The following is a 21,889-nucleotide window of genomic DNA, read 5'->3' on the forward strand; positions in this document are numbered from 1 at the left end:
AAATTTAAAATAGAGAAATGTCATATAAAAGTCTCTGTTTCTAGCTTCTCTTGAACAACTAGAAAATCTGGTAACCTTGGACCCACATTCCTATGTGGTGGCAATGATTGTAGCCAATTAGCAGCAGCTTCCTTTAAACTGGACACTTATTCCCAGCACACCTTGTTTGTTTGTTTTTTTCATTGTTGAATTAATGTACTTTATTTTTTAGAGAAGTTTTAGGCTGATATAAAAATTGAGCAAAAAGTACAGAGTTCCCATATAGCCCTCACCCCTACATACACACACACACACACACACACACAGAGTTTCCCCTATTATTAACACCTTGCATTAGTAAAGTACCTTTGTTACAATTGATGAACCAATATTGGTACATTATGATTAGTAACTAAATAAAGCCCATAGTTTACTTAGGGTTCACTCCTGGTATTGTGCATTATATGGGTTTTGCTGAATGGATAATGTCATGTATCCACCATCGTGGTATCATCCAGAATCATTTCACTGCCCTAAAAATCCTCTGTGCTCCACCTATTTATCCCGCGTCCTACTCCAGCCCCTAGCAACCACTGAGCTTTTTACTGTCTCTGTAGTCTTCCTTTTTCAGAATGTCATATAATTCGAATCACACAGTATGGAAAAGTTAAAACTGGCTTATTCCATTTAGCAACATGAATTTGTCTCCTCCATGTCTTTCCATGGCTTGATAGCTCATTTACTTTTCACTGAATTTCCATTGTCTTGATACACCAGTTTGTTTATCCATTCATCTATTGAAGGACATCAAGGCTGTTTCCAAATTTAGGCACTTATGAATAGAGCTACTGTAAACATCCATGGGCAGGTTTTCGTGGGGGTGTCATTTTCAACTCATTTGACACCCTGTTTTCTTACATCCAGCCCATCTCATTCATGTATACTACCAACCTGGTCCTTTCAGCCATATGACTTTGTGCCTCTTACTTACGTATGACTTGCCTATTCATGGAAGGTGGCCTTCTAAAAAAAGAAACTATATTAAGTTAACTACTATATCATTTATTAAGATTATTGTATTTTGATGTAATAAAATTACCTCCTTCTGAAACAATATTCTACATTTTAGACTTTTCCTCTCCCTCCAAATAATGAACGGATGAAATCAGATGTACCTTCTGGTGTTTATTTGCTGATTCGCTCAGGTATTAAAGCATTGTGCTAATGATCCTGAGATCATGGGCTAATTATAATGGCAATAACACTAATTATAATACTGCTTAGTTAGACTGACTCTGTTCCATGGTACATGCCACACCCTAAAAGTAGGCCAGTCTTGCAGATGATGGCAGATTGTATCAGTCTATTTCCATTGCTGGAAAAGTAATTCAAAGCATACATCCTCATCATGGTTAAGTTATTTTGGTCTCATCTTATTTGTATGGGAAGATCAAAAATTTGGAAATCAACTTTCCCATTTTCCGTGGGATGGTCACTCAATTAAAAGCACAAAATGATTTTCCCCAAGGCAAACATAGGAATCTACTTCTAAAATAGAGTGTTTGTTAGAATGTGTCCAAAAATTTCCAGACTTCACAGAATCCGAGACAAATATAATTAAGTCTGTGATATTCTAAAGCATTGAAAACTATGTCACAGCATCCTGGTAGAAGGAGAAGCCACGAGGAAAAGAATTTTGAAATTACGTTAAAAATGCTTCATTTTCAGTGCTTAGGGATAAATGAGAAATTATAAGAAATTGATTATATTGTATGATTTCATGAAACAGCAGTCACCTCACCTAATACCTTAAATAATCCAAACTTAAATAGATATAAAAACTCCTCTAGACACATCAAATAAAAGCCATTTCTGGGAACTATGATTCCAATTTCAGAAAAGACGAGGAATGACTTACTAAAAATTCTTGATCTTTCTTACAAAGCCAAGGAATTCTTATTGAAGGCCCACACTGGTCCACCAACCCATTTACGTGGGAGTACTATACACTGCTCATAATTTCACATAACATATGTGTGGTTTCCTTCTTCTAAATTTAGGTTGCAACCTTTATGATAGCCTACCATGTTTTTAAGTGCTAATAATATTCTGGTTTGAACACAGCGTTTACATGAGTCATTTTATTGCCTAATTAAAACAGCATAAATGATATAATATTAGGAAATCAGTGTATCTCGGTTTCATTGTCCTAAGGTAAACTGGCCACACCTGTTTACTTTCAACCTTTTCCCTCCTTTTTGGGGCCTTCAGAGGACTGCTTAGACCCAATGTGTTCTGGCCATGGCATCTGTGTAAAAGGAGAATGTCACTGTTCTACTGGTTGGGGAGGAATCAACTGTGAAACGCCACTTCCCATATGTCAAGAGCAGTGCTCAGGACACGGGACTTTTCTCCTGGACACTGGAACATGCAGCTGCGATCCCAAGTGGACAGGATCTGACTGCTCAACAGGTATGTCAGAGTTTTCTTCTTGTTCTTCTTCCTTCACTCCCAAGTTCTTACCGGTCTTTACCTTAAGGTAGTGTCTCTTAAACTCTGATCTGTATGCCTTCATGGGTTATAAAGGGCTTCCAGGTATTCCCTAGGCTAGTATTTTACTGGATTTTCATATACAACATACTGCTGGGCTTTTAATCGTATTTTTCGTTGTCATAGTTCTGTAGTTGAACTTCTGTCCTCGTTCTGTATTCTCCTGTAGTTATTTCATCCATTCTCAAGTCTTTTGTTATCAGTTCTATACAGATTAGTTGAAATCTATGTCTTCCCCAAATTTAAGTAGTCCTTCCTTTCCAGCCATCTGCAGAATATTTACACTGGGTGTCCCATCATGTAAAAACTCAACTTAACCAGGCACTTTACTCTATTTCTATATTGCCATGTTCCTGCCCGATTAATAGTCCCACAACTTTGCTTCTCTACCCTAACATCATCCACAGTTCTCCGTTGTCTATAGAAAACCTTCAGATATCCTAGCCTGTTACCAAAAGCCCAGTACAAACTATTCCATATCTCTCTCTCCAGCCTATCTTCTACTTCTGCTTCCTGCATAAATCCCTCCTTGCACTAAAGTGATCTGTATGCTCTCCTTACCCCCACTTTTCTTTATGCCCTTTCCTCAGCAGGAATGCTAGTCCCTGTCCACCTGTGAAAATTCAACTCATCCACCCAGACCAACTACAGTTTTAGCCATTTTATAAAACTTTTCCTGATCACATCAACAGGATCCTCTGAAATCCTACCACACTCATTGCTAGAGAATCAAAAAGGCATTGTGGGTCTTCCCTGGTGGCGCAGTGGTTGAGAGTCCGCCTGCCAATGCAGGGGACATGGGTTCGTGCCCCGGTCCGGGAAGGTCCCACGTGCCACGGAGCGGCTGGGCCCGTGAGCCACGGCCGCTGAGCCTGCGTGTCCGGAGCCTGTGCTCCGCAACGGGAGAGGCCACAGCAGTGACAGGCCCGCGTACCGGTTAAAAAAAAAAAAAAAAAAGGCGTTGTGATGTAGGTATTTGAGTACGTGACTTGTTTTTCCACCTAAACCAAAAATAAGGGATCGTTCTTTATATATTTTTTTTCTTATCCTCAGACCATGTGCTCATTAAGTGAGCAGAATTAATAAGTAATAGCTCTTACAAAGCCTCTGCTGATGAATTTTGTTGCGGATGTAAAATGGCACGTGATAAGCAAGAAGGACAGGTGCTCTGTGAGCACCTGAAATAGTTTTGAACCAAAAATCTGCAATCCTGTACTATAAAGAAACAGGAGAATCGCTCTGTTAAGGGAATTAATTCTAACCTAATACTTCACTGTACAAAATTTTGTTGCCTCACATAGAAATAATATGGGAGAAAGGATGGCATTTTACAATTTCAGAAAATGATTAAAATGCTAAAGACAGTGTAATAATAACTAAAATGCAAATCTTAAAAATCACTCATTTTTACACTTAGCAAATGTAGTGTGCCTACTATGTGCTTGGCATGGTGCTTGGTGCTGGGGATATAGTGATGAACAAGATGGACGTGGTCCTTGCACACAAGGAGCTAGTGGAGAACACACATTGAACAATTAGAAGATAGTTAACAAAAGGGAAGTAACTGCATATTAGGGGACTGTACAGTATAGCTCTAACCTGATTATTAATTTATTTACTAAATGTTATTAAATACCTTCCATCCTTCCATGTGTCAGATATAGTATCATGGCCTAGAGCATACACTTACATAACAAGTATTGTGTATTAGGCACTTTTCTAATTGTTGGACTTCTGTTCACTTAATCTTCATAACAACCCTATGAGATAAGTACTGTAATTAGGCCCACTTTACACATGAGGAAACTGAGGCACAGAGAGATTAAATAACTTGCCCAAAGTCACCCCTATAACAAGTATCAGAGTCAGAATTTGGACTGAGGTATTCTGGCTTCACGCTCCATGCACTGAACCATTGTACATACTGTCCTCTGGGAGCCCATCACCTAATTCACCATGTATAAAGAGGTATCATTGCTAGGCTGTGTCCAAGGCCATGTACTGCAGAGCACAAAGAGGGGGGCTTGGGTTATTTGAGAAGAAACCCTACGGCCAAGAAGACTTTGGAAAAGTCTTTTTTTTTTTAAATTTATTTTATTGAAGTATAGTTGAATTACTGCTGTACAGCAAAGTGATTCAGTTATACATATATATACATTCTTTTTCATATTCTTTTGCATTATGGTTTATTACAGGCGATTGAATGTGCTATACGGTAGGACCTTGTTATTTACCCGTTCTATATATAATAGTTTACATCTGCTAATCCCAAACTCCCAATCCATCCCTCCCTCACCCCCCCTTGGCAACCACAAGTCTGTTCTATATGTCCGTGAGTCTGTTTCTGTTTTGTAGATAGGTTCATTTGTGTCATATTTTAGATTCCACATATATGACAGGGACATAATAGGGGCTCAATAAATGTTTGGCCAATGGACAATTAAATGAGGAGGTTAGAATGGTGCCCTAGCTCTCACATCTAGGGGCAAACTGCTTTACCTCTCTGGCTTTAGTGCACTAGAATCCTTAAGGGTGCTGAGACAGGTGAACTAGAGGCTACCACATTTGTGAAACATTGAACCACATATCTCTACACTTCTTCTATTAAACAAATTTTCCTTGAGCACTTACTATGTGCCATGTGCTAGCTCTTGGGATACATCAGTGAGGAATACAAAGATTCCTGCACTAGTGGAGCTTGCAGTCTGGCTGGGAGAGATAGACAGTAAACGATGAACAAGAAGTGTACAAGTTTTTGAAACATGAGGAAACTGAGGACCAGCGAGGTTCAATGACTTGTCCAAGGCCATAGACCTGGCTAATTTGCAAACGTGCAAGTAGAAACCAGGGCTGTTGATTTCATTCTACATCTAGCGTTCCTTCTAGCCTCCACCCTCACCCCCACCAAAGGAAGAGTTAGACAAGGAGCCAGGGACTCAGGTGTATAGATTAGCTTACTGAAAAGGGAAAGTTCAAGGAGATGAAGGGCATCAAATATCAAGTGCATGAATGACACATTCTTGTCCAGATACAATGTGGACTAAACGTAGACTAAATTAGAATGCAGACTAAAGCCACGTTCATCCATTCTAGACCCGGTAGAAAAAACACTGGAAGCATCTCTTGCTCAAAGAAACAAAAGAGTGAATAAGTATGATCCAAAACTTTGCAGCCTTTCAGGAAAAAGGCTTCCTAATAAAACTACCAACTTGAAAAATAGGGGGAGGAAATGCCTTCCAAATCTCCGATGTCATGGTATGAATAGTCCTTCTGTGATTTTTAAGCTCCATAAAGGTTGTTCCCACAGAGCATACTTAACCATCGAGATGATCTCACTGTGCAGACTTTTAATTGAGTGTGCTCAGTACAGGATGCAATTTAACATCTGATTCTTATAATGGATCATGTCACTTCAAAGGTGGTGGATATGCTCTTTGCCATTGATCATTTTCTTCCTCTAAGCGCATGACGCTTAGCTGTTAGCATGTTAACTGTGCTGCTCTGATACCAAGGGGACTGCAGTGAATCGTTTACTGATTATTTTCAGTCTGTTTTCTAGGTACGTTGAGTATTGTTAGTGGCAGTGAATTGATACTTGATACAGGATTCTTTAACCTGAAGGTCTCATGGTACTTCACAAAGGTTAACTCATTAGTCTTTAAAAATACCTCAAGAGGAATACACTAGAAGCTAGTTATAACATAGTTTAGATTTGGATATACCGCAGGTCAAATCATACTCCCTTAAAATAGAACTCCTTGCCATGAAATCCCAGTAATACATTTAGCCTATACTGAAGATACTGGCCTTGGCTTCTAATATCAGCATTGTAAAATGCATCTACTACATGTCTTTCATAAAATCTGGCTTCTCCTGGTCACATAGTCTTTGAAGGGGAGCACAAAAGCTCATAGAAGGTAAGCATTCACAAAGAGAGGACAGCTTCTGCTCTTTCTACCATGATTACCTCTCATTATACTGGATCTTAGAACTGGATTAATCAGCTAGAGAGATGGAACATTACGCCCTGAAGTATTTCTGAACCTCAGATATATATATATATTTTTTTGCTATATATTTTTTGTTTTTGCTATATAACAGAAATCATCTGAGGTACTATCATCATGTACCCCTTCCAAGCCGGGTTAGTTCCTGAAGATCCCAGAAGGCTTTGTTATAAGGATATTTGTTTTCAGGCTATCCTATGACATGTGGCCATCTTGTCCATCAGAGAGATGACACTGCGTGTGTGTATTTCTGTGCGTGTGCACCTGTGTGTCTATTCACAGCACAGTGACCTTGAGTAACTAATTTAACTTCTTTGAGTCTCAGCTGCCTCATTTTTGAAATGGTAGAAGATTAGCCAAATGACCCTTGAGGCCCCTTTCAACACTGAGATCTATGATTCTTGATACTGTTTATTGAGCTGTTGACACTGATTATGAATGGTTCATGGATGTAGTCCATAAACTCTCTTAACTCCATATTGTTTATGGTGAGGAAATATTAATTGTAAATAGTTTTGTTTTCATTATAAGGACAAACATACTTTGATATATAGACCATGCTGTTTGAGAATCTACCTCTATTTGTAGAGATATATATGCACACACACACGTATACATGTGTATATATAACAATGTCTCATTATGTTTTTAAGTGTTGCCTAATGGATGGTGATGTGCATCTACTAATAAAACGGATAATTAGAGGAGGAAGTTGTAAAAGACTCATATAATTATTATTGCTAGGAAAACTTTCCTTGATTACACAAGTATCATATGCTTTTAAAACATTATTAGTTTTCCCCTTTATTGAAAGTGCCAATAATCAAAAGATTTTCATCTGATTCTACATACCTATCATATGCAATGCATCACTTTCCTGCAATTTCCAGTATTGATTAGGCCATTTGAAATGATTAGTGCGTACGCTGTATTTTTCCTACAGATATTACAGTAACAGCAGGGTTGTACCTGCCATTTGATAAAGAAGCTTTGTTCAAAATCTAATGTACATGCTGCAGGCACAACGATATAGTCATTCATCATGCCACTGAAGAGAAAAATCCACTCATATATAAAGTAACTACCATTAAGTATCTCAGTAGAAAATAGATAATCAATGTACCCAGATTAGGAACCTAGGATTGCAGGTACTTTTCCCTCTTCAGTTCGGAGAACACACTTGAATTTCTTAGGCACAGTAGCTGAGTTCTCAGAAGAAAAGTTTCTATTAATTAGTAAACAATGTTAATATATTATAATGCTACAGATTCCCTGGACTTAAAGAAAAGCTCAAATATAGACAAATAGTCACCGAAACATGATGGGAAGTACTTTTTAGCGTACAGGGACAAAAGGCTTATGACTAATTCCTATGTAGGCTTAATTATTTTTAACTTGCATTCAAAGTATGGCAACCTCTGATCTAATTTACTTTAAAGTAATTCTTTTTCTACTCAGTAAAAAAATAAAGGGTAAACCTTAAGGTGACTCTGATTTGATTGATTTAATAAAACAAACCCCTGCTTGAAACATAGTGGCTACACCATTAACACTACAGTGAGGTCAAAACCTTAACTGTAGATTTACTGAATCAGTAAATGAAGTTCATTGGTGACACTAGAAATATAACCCAAGAGCATCCTTAATAGAATTTCAATTCAAATTAAGTGTGTAAGATGGAATCCACATAAATATTTTTGAGAGGTAGATATGAAATGGAAAAAAAATCATACTATTATCATGATTTCCTAGCAACACATCCTACTCAGAGATGGTTTGACACCCCCTAAGTTTTTTTTGTCTCAAGTGAAAATAGAAACTGAACCCCAAAATATTCTCAGATTCAAAAATCCCTTATTTTTATAAAAGAGAGTTCATTTAATAGCCATAAGATTATATACACAGTGTGGTGATTCAAAGCGCATCAAATATCAAATGTTTTCAAAATACGTCTTTTACATTCTGTTCTGAGACAATAAAAACCATGCCTGTTCTGCCATCATTAGCAGGCTGCAATGCAAAAATCCAGCGAAACTTTTGACAATTTGACAAGTTTGAAAAAGGAGGTACATTTGCAGCTTCCTCTCTGTAAATCTGAACTAACTCTGCTGACTGTTCCAGGACATTAAAGCTTTAAAATTGTTTTTCAAACCAGGAACATATATTAAAATAAGGTGGCAACTGTGAAGCATGAAAATGTAATTAAGTAAGCATGAGTGTGAAGATGCATGCTTACTTACATGGTTAAAGTACAGTTAATAATAAGGAATGCATTGGGACAGACCAATAGGGGCATCAAAAGAAAACAGGAAAATTCTGTGCTTCACTATTAAATGCATTCCTCTCATTTACCCAAAGTCTTATTCTGAATTCCAATTCATTTTCTATTTGGCATTTTTCTCAATGCACATTTATCTACATGAAATGAAAACAGACCCAGAAAAGGGTGTATCTAGAAGGTGTATTTGGCCCTGTAGGTGAGATCCTGCAGGGCAAGTGGTCACCTGGGTACCCACCTCCACAGTCTGACCTGCCGCCTGCTTCTCTAGTGGAGATGGCTGAGAGAGCTCGAAGGAAGCCAGAAATCAATTGTGCACAGTCGGTGGCCAGGACATGGGCAAGGATCAGAATAAGTTGTCCCAGTCCTGTGCAAAATCAAATGATTAGAGATATTGAAGAGCACCCCATACATCTCCCCCAAATAAACTGAAGGATACTTTCCTTCCTGTAATTAAAACTTCCTGCGTTTATCTGTTGGTTTTAATTTTTTCTCCAAATACTTACATATCCATTTTCTTCATTTCATTATTATGGCCATAAGCCGGGGTCATTATTAGAATGTGGATTGCATATTGAGCTTTAATGATACAAGATACCTCCAGGACTGTTCCAGAGATTTGCTCTACATGTATTCTTCTGAGTCATTGGAAAGAAGAAGAGGCATAGGAAGGACAGAGATTAGTCCTTCATTAAAGAGTAAGGACAATACATTTTTCCCTGGAAACTTAATAAGGTGGAGCTCATAGAAATTCTGAATGGGTACTTGCCTCTGCTATAAAGAACTTGACTTGTACTTGTACTTCCACATTCCCAATAACCTAGCAAACAGGTTTCTATTACTCTCGTAACATCCATAAGGTCTAAGCAGGGTTGGTAATAAGTTTCCTCATTTTATAACTGAAGGAACTAATTTGCTGTGAGACACAGGGAAAAAGTTACTTTATTGTGTATGCTTCAGAGTTGAGGTTGGCAATAGAATTCACAGCCCAGTGTCCTATCCTAAGGATCAGTGTGGATTAATTTTGTTTTTATCCTGCTTGTGACTTGCAGAGCTTCTTGAATATAAGAACCCATGTCTTATATACACTACCAAATGTAAAATAGATAGCTAGTGGGAAGCAGCCACATAGCACAGGGAGATCAGCTCGGTGCTTTGTGACCACCTAGAGGGGTGGGATAGGGAGGGTGGGAGGGAGACGCGAGAGGGAGGGGATATGGGGATATATGTATAGCTGATTCACTTTGTTATACCGCAGAAACTAACACAACAATGTAAAGCAATTATACTCCAATAAAGATGTTAAAAAAGAAAAGAACCCATGTCTTTCATAAATCATAGAAAATGTTCAGTCATCATCTCATCGAATCTTGATTTTCCCACTTTCTCTGTTACCTCCTTTCAGAAGTTCCATTAGACCGTCCCACTCTGGTCTCTATGTCTTTTATTCTTTTTCCGATTTTACATTTCTTTGTTTCTCTTTTGTTTTATAGGTGATTTCTTCAAATTTGTCTTCTGGCTCACTAAATATCTCTTCATCTGTGTTTATTATGATGGTTAACCCTTCCATTAGATTTTAAATTTCAGTGATTTCTTTTAATTTCTAAAATTTTAATTCAGTTTTTTTTCAAATATGCCTCATTAATTTTTGGCAATTTCTTGCTCCTTAATCCTGTTTTTGTTTACTTTCTTTTCTTTAAACATACTAAACATAGTTATTTTATATGCTATATTTGAAAATAGATCATGTTAAGGCTTTGTGGGTCTGGGTCTGTGGTTTCTTGTTTCTGTCAACTCTTGTATATGATGGCTTGCTTTTTTGTTTCTTTTATTTTTTAATTGTTGGTTCAAATATGTTTAAATTCTGAGTCTGGGGAAGATTTACATTTGTTTCTGTCAGAACCTGTCTGCACTACAGATCAGGGCAAACTTTATTTTTTTACTGTAGTATAGTTGACTTACAATATTATGTTAGTTTCAGGTGTACAACATGGTAACTATTTGTACTAATTTAAAGTTTTTTTGTTTGTTTGTTTTTGGTTTTTTTTGCGGTACGCGGGCCTCTCACTGTTGTGGCCTCTTCAGTTGCGGAGCAGAGGCTCCGGACGCGCAGGCTCAGTGGCCATGGCTCACGGGCCCAGCCGCTCCTCGGCATGTGGGATCTTCCCGGACTGGGGCACGAACCCGTGTCCCCTGCATCGTCAGGCGGACTCTCAATCACTGTGCCACCAGGGAAGCCCTAATTTAAAGTTTAAATTAAAAATCTCGGGTTACAGTTTTTCGGACCATACAGATGGTACAAATTCAGGCCCCAAACCCACATGAAACTTGGCTAGTCACCATGAAGTATCAGAGGAGGCTTGTTATTTAACATCCTCAGACCCAAGCCTGAGACAGATTATTTCCTTCTAGTCTGTTTCTGCAAGGCACATTTTCATCTAGATTGGTTTTAATATGGATCCCTGATCCTGTGCAGGCCCAAGGTTCAGCTAACAGTCTGTTTCCCACTCTGGACCCTCACCAGAACTCTAGGTCACCCAGATCAGCAGATGCCTCTGGTGTACTGGCATACCTCTGACTCTCCATATAATCTTAAGCTAATCAGCCACTATGGATCTCAGTTTATACACCTGCAAAATGTGTTTTTCAGCTAAATTTGCATTTCAATTTATTTTTAATAATTAACGTTTTTCACTTTAAGTGGAGAAAAAATATTTAAGTTCTAATTAAATCAAGAATTTTTTCTACTAAGGTATGTGTGAACACATTAGAGTCCAACAAACCTAGAAGAGTTTATTCCAGCTAGCAAAATGGTTCAGTTAGTATGCATTGGAAGAATGTTCTGAGAAGTGTTGTTCAGAAGATATTTCTGAAGCCATAGCAGTCAAAGTTAACGGTAGAGTCAAGAGTAAACAATTTCAGCAATCAAAGAGAGCTTCCCACAGTTCTCTGCTAGGTCCATTCATTTTTAAAATTGAATTCTGCATGTCGAGCAGTGAGAGGTAAAGCATTCTAAATACTACTGCCTGCTTTCATTTCCAACCATCTTTGTTTATTTCTCCTTTGACAGACTTTTGGCGTAATCATGGAATATTGACACTGGATTAGATCTTAGAGATCACCTAGGTTTGCCCTTCCTGTTATAAAAGAAAACTGAGGCCCAGAAAGGTTGAATGATTTTGTGTAAGGTCAAGTAGCTAATTAGACATATAGTTAATATGAGAGACAAGTCTCGTGATTTCTGGTTTAGACCTTTTGTCCAATATACCATTCAGAGAGCCTTGTTCAAATTCAACAGATGTTACCTTTCCTTTGTCAGCACTGCCACTGAATCTCTGGAAAATTGGCAATGAGCATATATACAGGGCAGGATCCCAGCATCTGTCTCTTCCTTGACTATCAGAATGTTATGATTTAGGGGAGAAGTAGGTTGATGAAAGTGATCTGAGCCAATGTTGGAAAAAAAAAACAATGTTATGAAAATCATCAGAGATTCAGCATAGAGAAATTCAGACAGAAATGAACTCAAATCCCAGCTCTGCTTCTAAGAGTTGCTGTGTGACCTTGAGTAAGTTAATTGGTTTCTTCGAGCCTCTCCTGTAAAATGGGAAAGTAATTCTTACTTTGTAGGGTAGTTGTAAGGGTTAAATGAGATAATATATCTGAAACACCTAGCATAGTGCTTCTCCCATAGTAGACATTAAATTATAATAATAAATGGTAGCCATTATTGTCATTATATTTCAATTCTCATTGTAAAGACACATTTCAAAGACAAATCTTTTGTAAGTAGAAGATAGATTAGTAGCTGTCTCAAAGAAATTCATTTTCAGACGTGGTAAAGCTGAATTAATTTAAAGGAGTATGAAAATTCTTTCTATTCCAAAGTCATTACATTTTTTTTGGTCCCTTCCCAAATGGTATTATTTCTTGTGTTTGTAGAATAGATGTTTCACTGAAAAGTTGGCTAAAAAGTATTTATTCTATCTCTTCACTCCCTTTACTTTAAGTCCTGCTATTCATCATAAAATCACATTCAAGGAAAATTTATATTCCTGATCTGTCTGCTAAATTAGATTCAGTAACAGGAAATACCTCCCTCAGAGGAGGCCCAAAAAAGAGTAGGTTTAACAAGATACAACTTTGACCTTACTCTCACACAAAAGAAATCTAGAGGTAGGCAGACCAAGGCTTATATGATGACTCCAGAAAGAAAGTTTCTGCTGGCTCACACCTCTAGTATCCCTAAGATGGGACCCTTATCCTCATAGTACACAATGGCAGCCAGTGCTCCAGCCACCACATCTTCATTTCAGGCAAGGTGAAAGAATGGAGGAGAAAAGGGCCTGTCTCCCCTCTTTTAAGGAGACTTCATTGATGCTGCTGCTGGAAACATTTATTTATATCTCATTGACCAATAATTAAATCGTGTGACCACACCTAGATGCAAAGGAAGCCAAGAAATGTAATCTTTATTTAAGGAAGCCATGTGCACAGCTAAATAACATCAAATTTCATTGTAGTTTTCTAGCTTCCAACCAACACACCAGGGCAACAAGATCACTTCCATGACTCACCATGTCCTCAACATAAAGCCAAACCCATAGCTCAATGGAAATAAAACTTTCTTTGTATTGGGACAGTGAGACACTTCACCTACGGATCCTCTTCAAGATTTAGTATGGAAAATGAATTAAGGTATCTCCTTATTAGTTATTGTATTGATAACATGTTGAAATGATAATATTTTTGACAATGACAATATATTATTAATTTCACCTGTATTTAAAAATATTTTAATGTGGCTACTAGAAAATTTAAAGTTACATCTGTGGCTTGCATTTGAGTTTCACATTATATTTCTATTGGACAGCATTGCTCTAGCATATGGCAGTATTAAGTTTAGCCTGGAAAATATAACTAAATGTATCTTCTAAATTAAACTGAACATAATATAACTAAATGTATCTTCCAAATTAAACTGAACATATTCAGGTAGCAAGGTAACTTGAATAAGTACCTTATAATATAGGATTGTCAACAAAGTCAGCTATATGTGGAAAAGGGTTTACCAAAAATGATGATTTGGGTTTTAGTATAATTGATCAACAATCCTTTTTGGCACTAAGACACCAAGGGTAACCATTATTAAATCCAGTTCTAGTTTATAACAATAAGCCCATAAGAAAGAAGTATAGAAGAATGCTTATACTTATATTTCCTAAGACAGGAGAAGCATCAAGTCATTATACTCAGAGTTCTGCAAAATCTGATAAAGAATACAAATGTGGGACAACAGTAGAATAATTAAATGCCTAATGATAACCTACTTCTTGTATAGAACATAGGCCTGTGAAGCCCAGACTTTTAATCTCTCAAGAAGGAAACCAGTATATGTTTTAAATAATATGTCTAATGAAGTAATAGGTTTCTAACTTGGATGGACGAAAGAGTTTTTATGTCATAAAATGAGTTAGAACACTCTTGAGTCCAACCAGAAAGCCTATAGAGATAATAAACAAACTGGCACGGATTAGAGCTTGTCATTCAGAGTGGCTCTTGGGTGGTTCTTCAACCATGAAATCTTCCTCAGCTGCTTTATTTAGCTTGATTGTTTAAAAAATCATGTGTGCTATATAAGGGGGAATTACTAAAACATAGACAGAGGTGGCTCCGGATCACCAAGTTGTCAGTTGTCATCTGAGATGCCATGACCTTGCTCTCTAAGTACATACCTGTGTAACTACCACAGACCCTGGCCTCTTTATGGAACAACCAAATTCAGATCTTTCCACAAGGTCATATGAAATCTGAGTTTTTACTTAGCAATAAGCTTTTCATAAACACAGCTTGACTTTGATAAAAATCCGATGGCCTCTTTTTATTTAGGAAGGTCACCACGTTTGTTTTTCTCTATCCAGCATTCTTGGCAAACCAGATACTAGGACAGTAGAGACAGAGAGTGTATCCATTTTAATTATCATCAACCCATTCATAATGAGAGATGTCCCTCGCTTAAGGACCATGAGGGAAGGATTGAAACGGTCCTTGGGAATCAATGGAGTGTGATAGCTCCCAGTCCATCTCAATCCTCTCAGCCTCCTGGCATTGTTAGTCCAAACATAAATGCAAGAAAGCTCTAGAACAGCTATACCAAGGGTTAAAATAGTGACAAAATTATTAATTTCTGCCTGTTTCGTAATATCCATCTAAGCAAGGTAGTGAGAAAGAGAAGCTAATCCTAGTCAATAATCCTATATAGCAAATAAAATCTATAATGTTGGCCTCCAGGCTAGATACAGACAAAGTTTCTTGTACATTTATCCCACATCCTACTCTTCAGTACCAGCAGGTTTGGTGCATAAAAACATTTTTTATGTGTGAGGAAATTTCCTTTTGGGCTAATACATCTCCCTCTAAAAGATTGGTTCCTGGGGAAGCAACCCACATAGTCCCTGAAGACTTCTGGTAGAAAGCAATAGGATCCACCACCATCCTAGAATTCAACTCTTAAGATATGACTAATTCTACCAAAAGGAGCAGAGAATGGATAAAAGTTTAAAGATGATTTTAAAAGGGCTGTATATCTAAGCAAACTGTGTGCACCTTGACAGGAGATATACAAGGGTAAAGGCAAATCATTTCCAGATTGTCAGCGAACTGAATCAGGACCAAAAGGAAGACAGTCCAGTATATAAGTCAAGACATTCAATAGCGGTTCACCTTACCTCTGCCAAGTTTTGTAATTGTTATTGTTTCTTAGCTAAGTGGAGAGGGAAAGAGGCAAAACTGTCATATATGGGAAGATACCTGTGTTAAACACAAGGTCTCATGAACATGTTTAAACCAATCAGAAAAGACAGTGTAACAACAGGGTCTCTACCTGTGGAATTCCAGCCTGGGATGTACCAGAAAAATCCTGGTCATCAAAGAACACTTCGGTGACTCTGAGGACTCTATTTTATATAGATAGATACAACCAATATAATTATTATATAGTACATTGTCTGTTGAAGCTTCTACCAACACTGGACAAATTCAACCTAATCTGGCAGACAAAAACCTCTGTCTGCAAAGTTGGAAGACCCCCTATTTCTGCAAATGTGTTAGACATACCTTTTCTGGCCCAGGTAATCTGTACCATGGTGGGGCTCACTAATGACTATAATGATGATTATGATAATAATAATAGTGACAAAGATACTACATTTATTGAGCTCTTACTATATACGTGCTTTACAAATATTATCCATTTAATCTTCATGACAAGTCAGTATTTCCAAAGTATTTTCTATACAACTGTTTACTGCAAGATGTTATAGACAAACAAAAACCATTCTATGGTGAAAAAGTAAAAGGAGAAATCTACATGTTAGTTCCCACTTGAAAATTCACAAAGCACATTCTCATGTTATAGATTCTAAAAATTCCCTGCGTAAGGAAAGCTGTCTACCAGAGCTTCCCACAAAATTTTGATCAGTAAACCCAGGTTTCACCTAACATTTCTTTATATCCTGCAGAGATAGAAGTGTTCTTTGGAACCACTTTGGGAAAAGGTGCTATAGAATGCTATCATCATTTTATAGATAAGGAAATGAAAACCTAGAGAAGTTCAGCAGTGTGCCTCAGATCACATAGCCATTTGGAGGCAGAACCTTTGAAGCTAGGTCTATTTATTGCCAAAGCCCATACTCATCATTAACTGTAATGACTCAGATAATTGTTATCACGTATTAACTATTATGTTCAATATGCTATATGTATATTGCCTTTCATCCTTGTAACAATCCTGCAGTGAGAGTACTGTTATTCCCATTTTATAAATGAAGAAAATGAGGCTTGATTAGATCCAATGACTTACCCAGACCTTGCCAGAAAAGCTTATCCAGGGCTGTCAACAGGACTGTAGAGCTGGCTGGTTCTGGTTATGTAGTCTGAAGCAAATTACCTTACCTCTTGAATTTTCAATGTCAGTATCTGTAAAATGGGTGTAATATCTCTGGCACATAATGGTTAGTAAATAGTTTCTAAAACAAGTGTAATCAAGCCAGTATACTTTGAAATAAACACATAGCAAGGTACTTCCCTGGTGGTCCAGTGGGTAAGACTCTGTGCTCCCAATGCAGGGAGCCCAGGTTCAATCCCTGATCATGGAACTAGATCCCACATGCATGCCACAACTGAGTTGGCATGCTGCAACTAAGGAGTCTGCATGCTGCAACTAAAGAGCCCGCGTGCCACAAACAAGACCTGGAGCGGCCAAAATAAATAAATATTTTTTTAAAAAACACATAGTGAGGTTTAACATCATTGGAAGTATGGTTCGTGAATTTATTCATTACCTCTAAGGTAGATAGATGTGAACTTGATATCAATCAAGTTTTTAGGCATCATTAGAGAAGGCAGTTGAGGGCCAGAGAGTAGCAGGCAATCAAATAAACCCCAGGCCCAGGGAGGGAAGATATAAATTCTGTAAAGGTCATACTTTCAGATTCAGTCAAAAAGGTTCAGCACAGGGTAATACAAAGAACACAATTCAGTGTCAGACAGACTGAGTTTGATGCCAGCCTCACCCCTAATTAGCCACATGACCTTAAGCAACTCATTTAACCTCTCTGAGCAACAACACCTCATCTCAAACATGGAATTAACACTACTTTGCAAGGTTGCCATGAAGATTAAACGCGGTAATGTATGTAAAGATTCTAGCACTGAACCTGGCACTCATGACATGGTAGGTTTGGCCCCTAGGACTTTGCCTTCTACCTTCTAGAGCGGCATACTTTAACCAACAAAAGGGAAATGTATCCACGAAGGGGCATCTACCTGGTCCCAGAAATGTGCCTGGCGCCCTCAAGGTGGTCTGAAGTGGAAACGATGTTAATTACAGTCTTTTAACTATCAATCTCAAAGTATCCTCAATCGCTGTGAAAGTGACATGTGTCATTAAGAATAAGGAGCCCAGAGAGAATAAAGTAATCCAAAAAAATTTTTAAAGCAACAGGGAAGGAACATTTCCCAACTTTGGCAGCTGATTTACATCTATTAAACTGATATAACCAGGTGCAAAATCCTGGGGCAAAATTTAAATATCGCTGTTTTTTCCCTGCAAATTTTCAAGCAAGGTATAAATTCTGTGCGTGTTTATGCAAATATCTTATAGATGTGTTCCAGATACACTTGGTGGGGGGGCATTTCCCCCATTCTATGCTGAGGCTAGAGCACACTCTACTGACTGCCTAAATAAAAGTGCACATCGCATTTAATCTCCAAGCACATATTTAAACCAGAAAGTCACACACAGTCCAACATGCTCACAGCCACACAAATGCACAAACATGCATACACTGAAACACTCATGCACACACTCTTAAACACACTTGTACTCATGCACACACTCTTTTCTTTATTTCAGATTTTAAAAAGGCATTTATATTTTTTAACATCTTTATTGGAGTATAATTGCTTTACAATGGTGTGTTAGTTTCTGCTTTATAACAAAGTGAATCAACTATACATATACATACATCCCCATATCTCCTCCCCCTTGCGTCTCCCTCCCACCCTCCCTATCCCACCCCTTTGGATGGTCAGAAAGCACCGAGCTGATCTCCTGTGCTACGCGAGTGCTTCCCACTGGCTATCTATTTTACATTTGGTAGTGTATATATGTACGTGCCACTCTCTCACTTCGTCCCAGTTTACCCTTCCCACTCTGCGTGTCCTCAACTCCATTCTCTACATCTGCGTTTTTATTCCTGTCCTGCCCCTAGGTTCTTCAGAATCATTTCTTTTTTTTTTTTTAGATTCCATATATATGTGTTAACATACAGTATTTTTCTCTTTCTAACTTACTTCACTCTGAATGACAGACTCTAGGTCCATCCGCCTCACTACAAATAACTCAATTTCGTGTCTTTTTATGGGTGAGTAATGTTCCATTGTATATATGTGCCACATCTTCTTTACCCATTCATCTATCGATGGACACTTAGGTTTCTTCCATGTCCTGGCTATTGTAAACAGTGCTGCAGTGAACATTGTGGTACATTGCAAACATGTAGTTGGGTGCAGGTGCACAGACTTTTTTTTTTATACTATCATGCCATCTGCAAACAGTGACAGTTGTACTTCTTCTTTTCTGATTTGGATTCCTTATATTTCTTTTTCTTCTCTGATTGCCGTGGCTAAAACTTCCAAAACTATGTTAAATAATAGTGGTTAGAGTGGACATCCTTGTCTTGTTCCTGATCTTAAAGGAAATGGTTTCAGTTTTTAACCATTGAGAACGATGTTGGCTGTGGGTTTGTCATATATGTCCATTATTATGTTGAAGTAAGTTCCCTCTATTCCTACTTTCTGGAGGGTTTTTATCATAAATTGGTGTAGACGTTTGTCAAAAGCTTTTTCTGCATGTGTTGAGATGATCATATGGTTTTTTTCCTTCAATTTGTTAATTTGGTTTATCACATTGATTGATTTGCATATATTGAAGAATCCTTGCATTCCTGGGGTAAACCCCACTTGATCATGGTGTATGATCCTTTTAATGTGCTGTTGGATTCTGTTTGCTAGTATTTTGTTGAGGATTTTTGCATCTATGTTCATCAGTGATATTGGCCTGTAGTTTTCTTTCTTTGTGACATCCTTGTCTGGTTTTGGTATCAAGGTGATGGTGGCCTCGTAGAATGAGTTTGGGAGTCTTCCTCCCTCTGCTATATTTTGGAAGAGTTTGAGATTGATAGGTGTTAGCTCTTCTCTAAATGTTTGATAGAATTCGCTTGTGAAGCCATCTGGTCCTGGGCTTTTGTTTGTTGGAAGAGTTTTAATCACAGTCTCAATCTCAGTGCTTGTGATTGGTCTATTTATTTTTTCTGTTTCTTCCTGGTTCAGTCTTGGAAGGTTGTGTATTGCTAAGAATTTGTCCATTTCTTCCAGGTTGTCCATTTTATTGGCATATAGTTGCTTTAGTAATCTCTCATGACCGTTTGTATTTTTGCAGTGTCAGTTGTTACTTCTCCTTTTTCATTTCTAATTCTATTGATTTGAGTCTTTTCCATTTCTTTCTTGATGAGTCTGACTAATGTTTTATCAATTTTGTTTATCTTCTCAAAGAACCAGCTTTTAGTTTTATTTATCTTTGCTATCATTTCCTTCATTTGTTTTTCATTTATTTCTGATCTGATCTTTATGATTTCTTTCCTTCTGCTAACTTGGGGTTTTTTTGTTCTTTCTCTAATTGCTTTAGGTGTAAAGTTAGGTTGTTCATTTGAGATGTTTGTTGTTTCTTGAGGTAGGATTGTATTGCTATAAACTTCCCTCTTAGAACTGCTTTTGCTACATTCCATAGGTTTTGGGTCATCGTGTTTTCAATGTCATTTGTTTCTAGGTAGTTTTTGATTTCCTCTTTGATTTCTTCAGTGATTTCAGGTTATTAAGTAGTGTATTGTTTAGCCTCCATGTGTCTGTATTTTTTACAGATTTCGTCCTGTAATGGATATCTAGTCTCAAAGCGTTGTGGTTGGAAAAGATACTTGATACGATTTCAATTTTCCTGAATTTCCCAAGGCTTGATTTGTGACCCAAGATATGATCTATCCTGGAGAATGTTCCATGAGCACTTGAGAAGAATGTGTATTCTGTTGTTTGGGGAAGGAATGTTCTATAAATATCAATTAAGTCCATCTTGTTTAATGTATCATTTAAAGCTTGTGTTTCCTTATTTATCTTCATTTTGGATGATCTGTCCATTGGTAAAAGTGGGGGGTTAAAGTCCCCTACTATGATTGTGTTACTGTCGATTTCCCCTTTTATGGCTGTTAGCATTTGCTTTATGTATTGAGGTGCTCCTACATTGGGTGCATAAATATTTACAATTGTTTTATCTTCTCTTGGATTGATCCCTTGATCATTATGTAGTGTCCTTCTTTGTCTCTTGTAATAGTCTTTGTTTTAAAGTCCATTGTGTCTGATATGAGAATTGCTACTCCAGTTTTCTTTTGATTTCCATTTGCATGGAATATCTTTTTCCATCCCCTTACTTTCAGTCTGTATGTGTCCCTAGGTCTGAAGTGGGTCTCTTGTAGGCAGCCTAGATACGGGTCTTGTTTTTGTATCCATTCAGCCAGTCTATGTTTTTGGTTGGAGCATTTAATCCATTTACATTTAAGGTAGTTATCGCTATGTATGTTCCTATTACTATTTTCTTAATTGTTTTGGGTTTGTTATTGTAGGTCTTTTCCTTCTCTTGTGTTTCCTGCCTAGAGAAGTTCCTTTAGCATTTGTTGTAAAGCTGGTTTGGTGGTGCTGAATTCTCTTAGCTTTTGCTTGTCTGTAAAGGCTTTAATTTCTCCGTCAAAACTGAATGAGATCCTTGCTGGGTAGAGTAATCTTGGTTGTAGGTTTTTCCCTTTTATCACTTTAAATATGTCCTGCCACTTCCTTCTGGCTTGCAGAGTTTCTGCTGAAAGATCAGCTCTTAACCTTATGGGGATTCCCATGTATGTTATTTGTTGTTTTTCCCTTGCTGCTTTTAATTTTTTTTCTTTGTATTTAATTTTTGATAGTTTGATTAATATGTGTCTTGGCGTGTTTCTCCTTGGATTTATCCTGTATGGGACTCTCTGTGCTTCCTGGACTTGATTGACTATTTCCTTTCCCATATTAGGGAAGTTTTCAGCTATAATGTCTTCAAATATCTTCTCAGTCCTTTCTTTTTCTCTTCTTCTTCTGGGACCCCTATAATTCGAATGTTGGTGCGTTTAATGTTGTCCCAGAGATCTCTGAGACTGTCCTCAATTGTTTTCATTCTTTTTTCTTTATTCTGCTCTGCAGTAGTTATTTCCACTATTTTATCTTCCAGGTCACTTATCTGTTGTTCTGCCTCAGTTTTTCTGCTATTGATTCCTTCTAGAGAATTTTTAATTTCATTTACTGTGTTGTTCATCATTGTTTGCTTTTTAGTTCTTCTAGGTCCTTGTTAAACGTTTCTTGTATTTTCTCCACTCCATTTCCAAGATTTTAGATACATTTAGTATCATTACTCTGAATTCTTTTTCAGGTAGACTGCCTATTT

The 21,889-nt window shown here is 37.5% G+C and overlaps 1 protein-coding gene across 2 annotated transcripts in view; it reads left to right on the forward strand.

The window, feature by feature from the left end:
• Positions 1-21,889, forward strand: part of TENM1 (teneurin transmembrane protein 1) — an 806,315-nt gene that overhangs the window by 538,869 nt on the left and 245,557 nt on the right. For both annotated transcript variants that reach the window (XM_060293028.1, XM_070044740.1), the window contains one exon: positions 2,251-2,451. In XM_060293028.1, the coding sequence (XP_060149011.1) occupies positions 2,251-2,451 (201 nt within the window). The remainder of the gene's footprint in view (positions 1-2,250; positions 2,452-21,889) is intronic.

This window comes from Globicephala melas, chromosome X, assembly GCF_963455315.2.
Source record: "Globicephala melas chromosome X, mGloMel1.2, whole genome shotgun sequence".
Lineage (NCBI taxonomy): Eukaryota > Metazoa > Chordata > Mammalia > Artiodactyla > Delphinidae > Globicephala > Globicephala melas.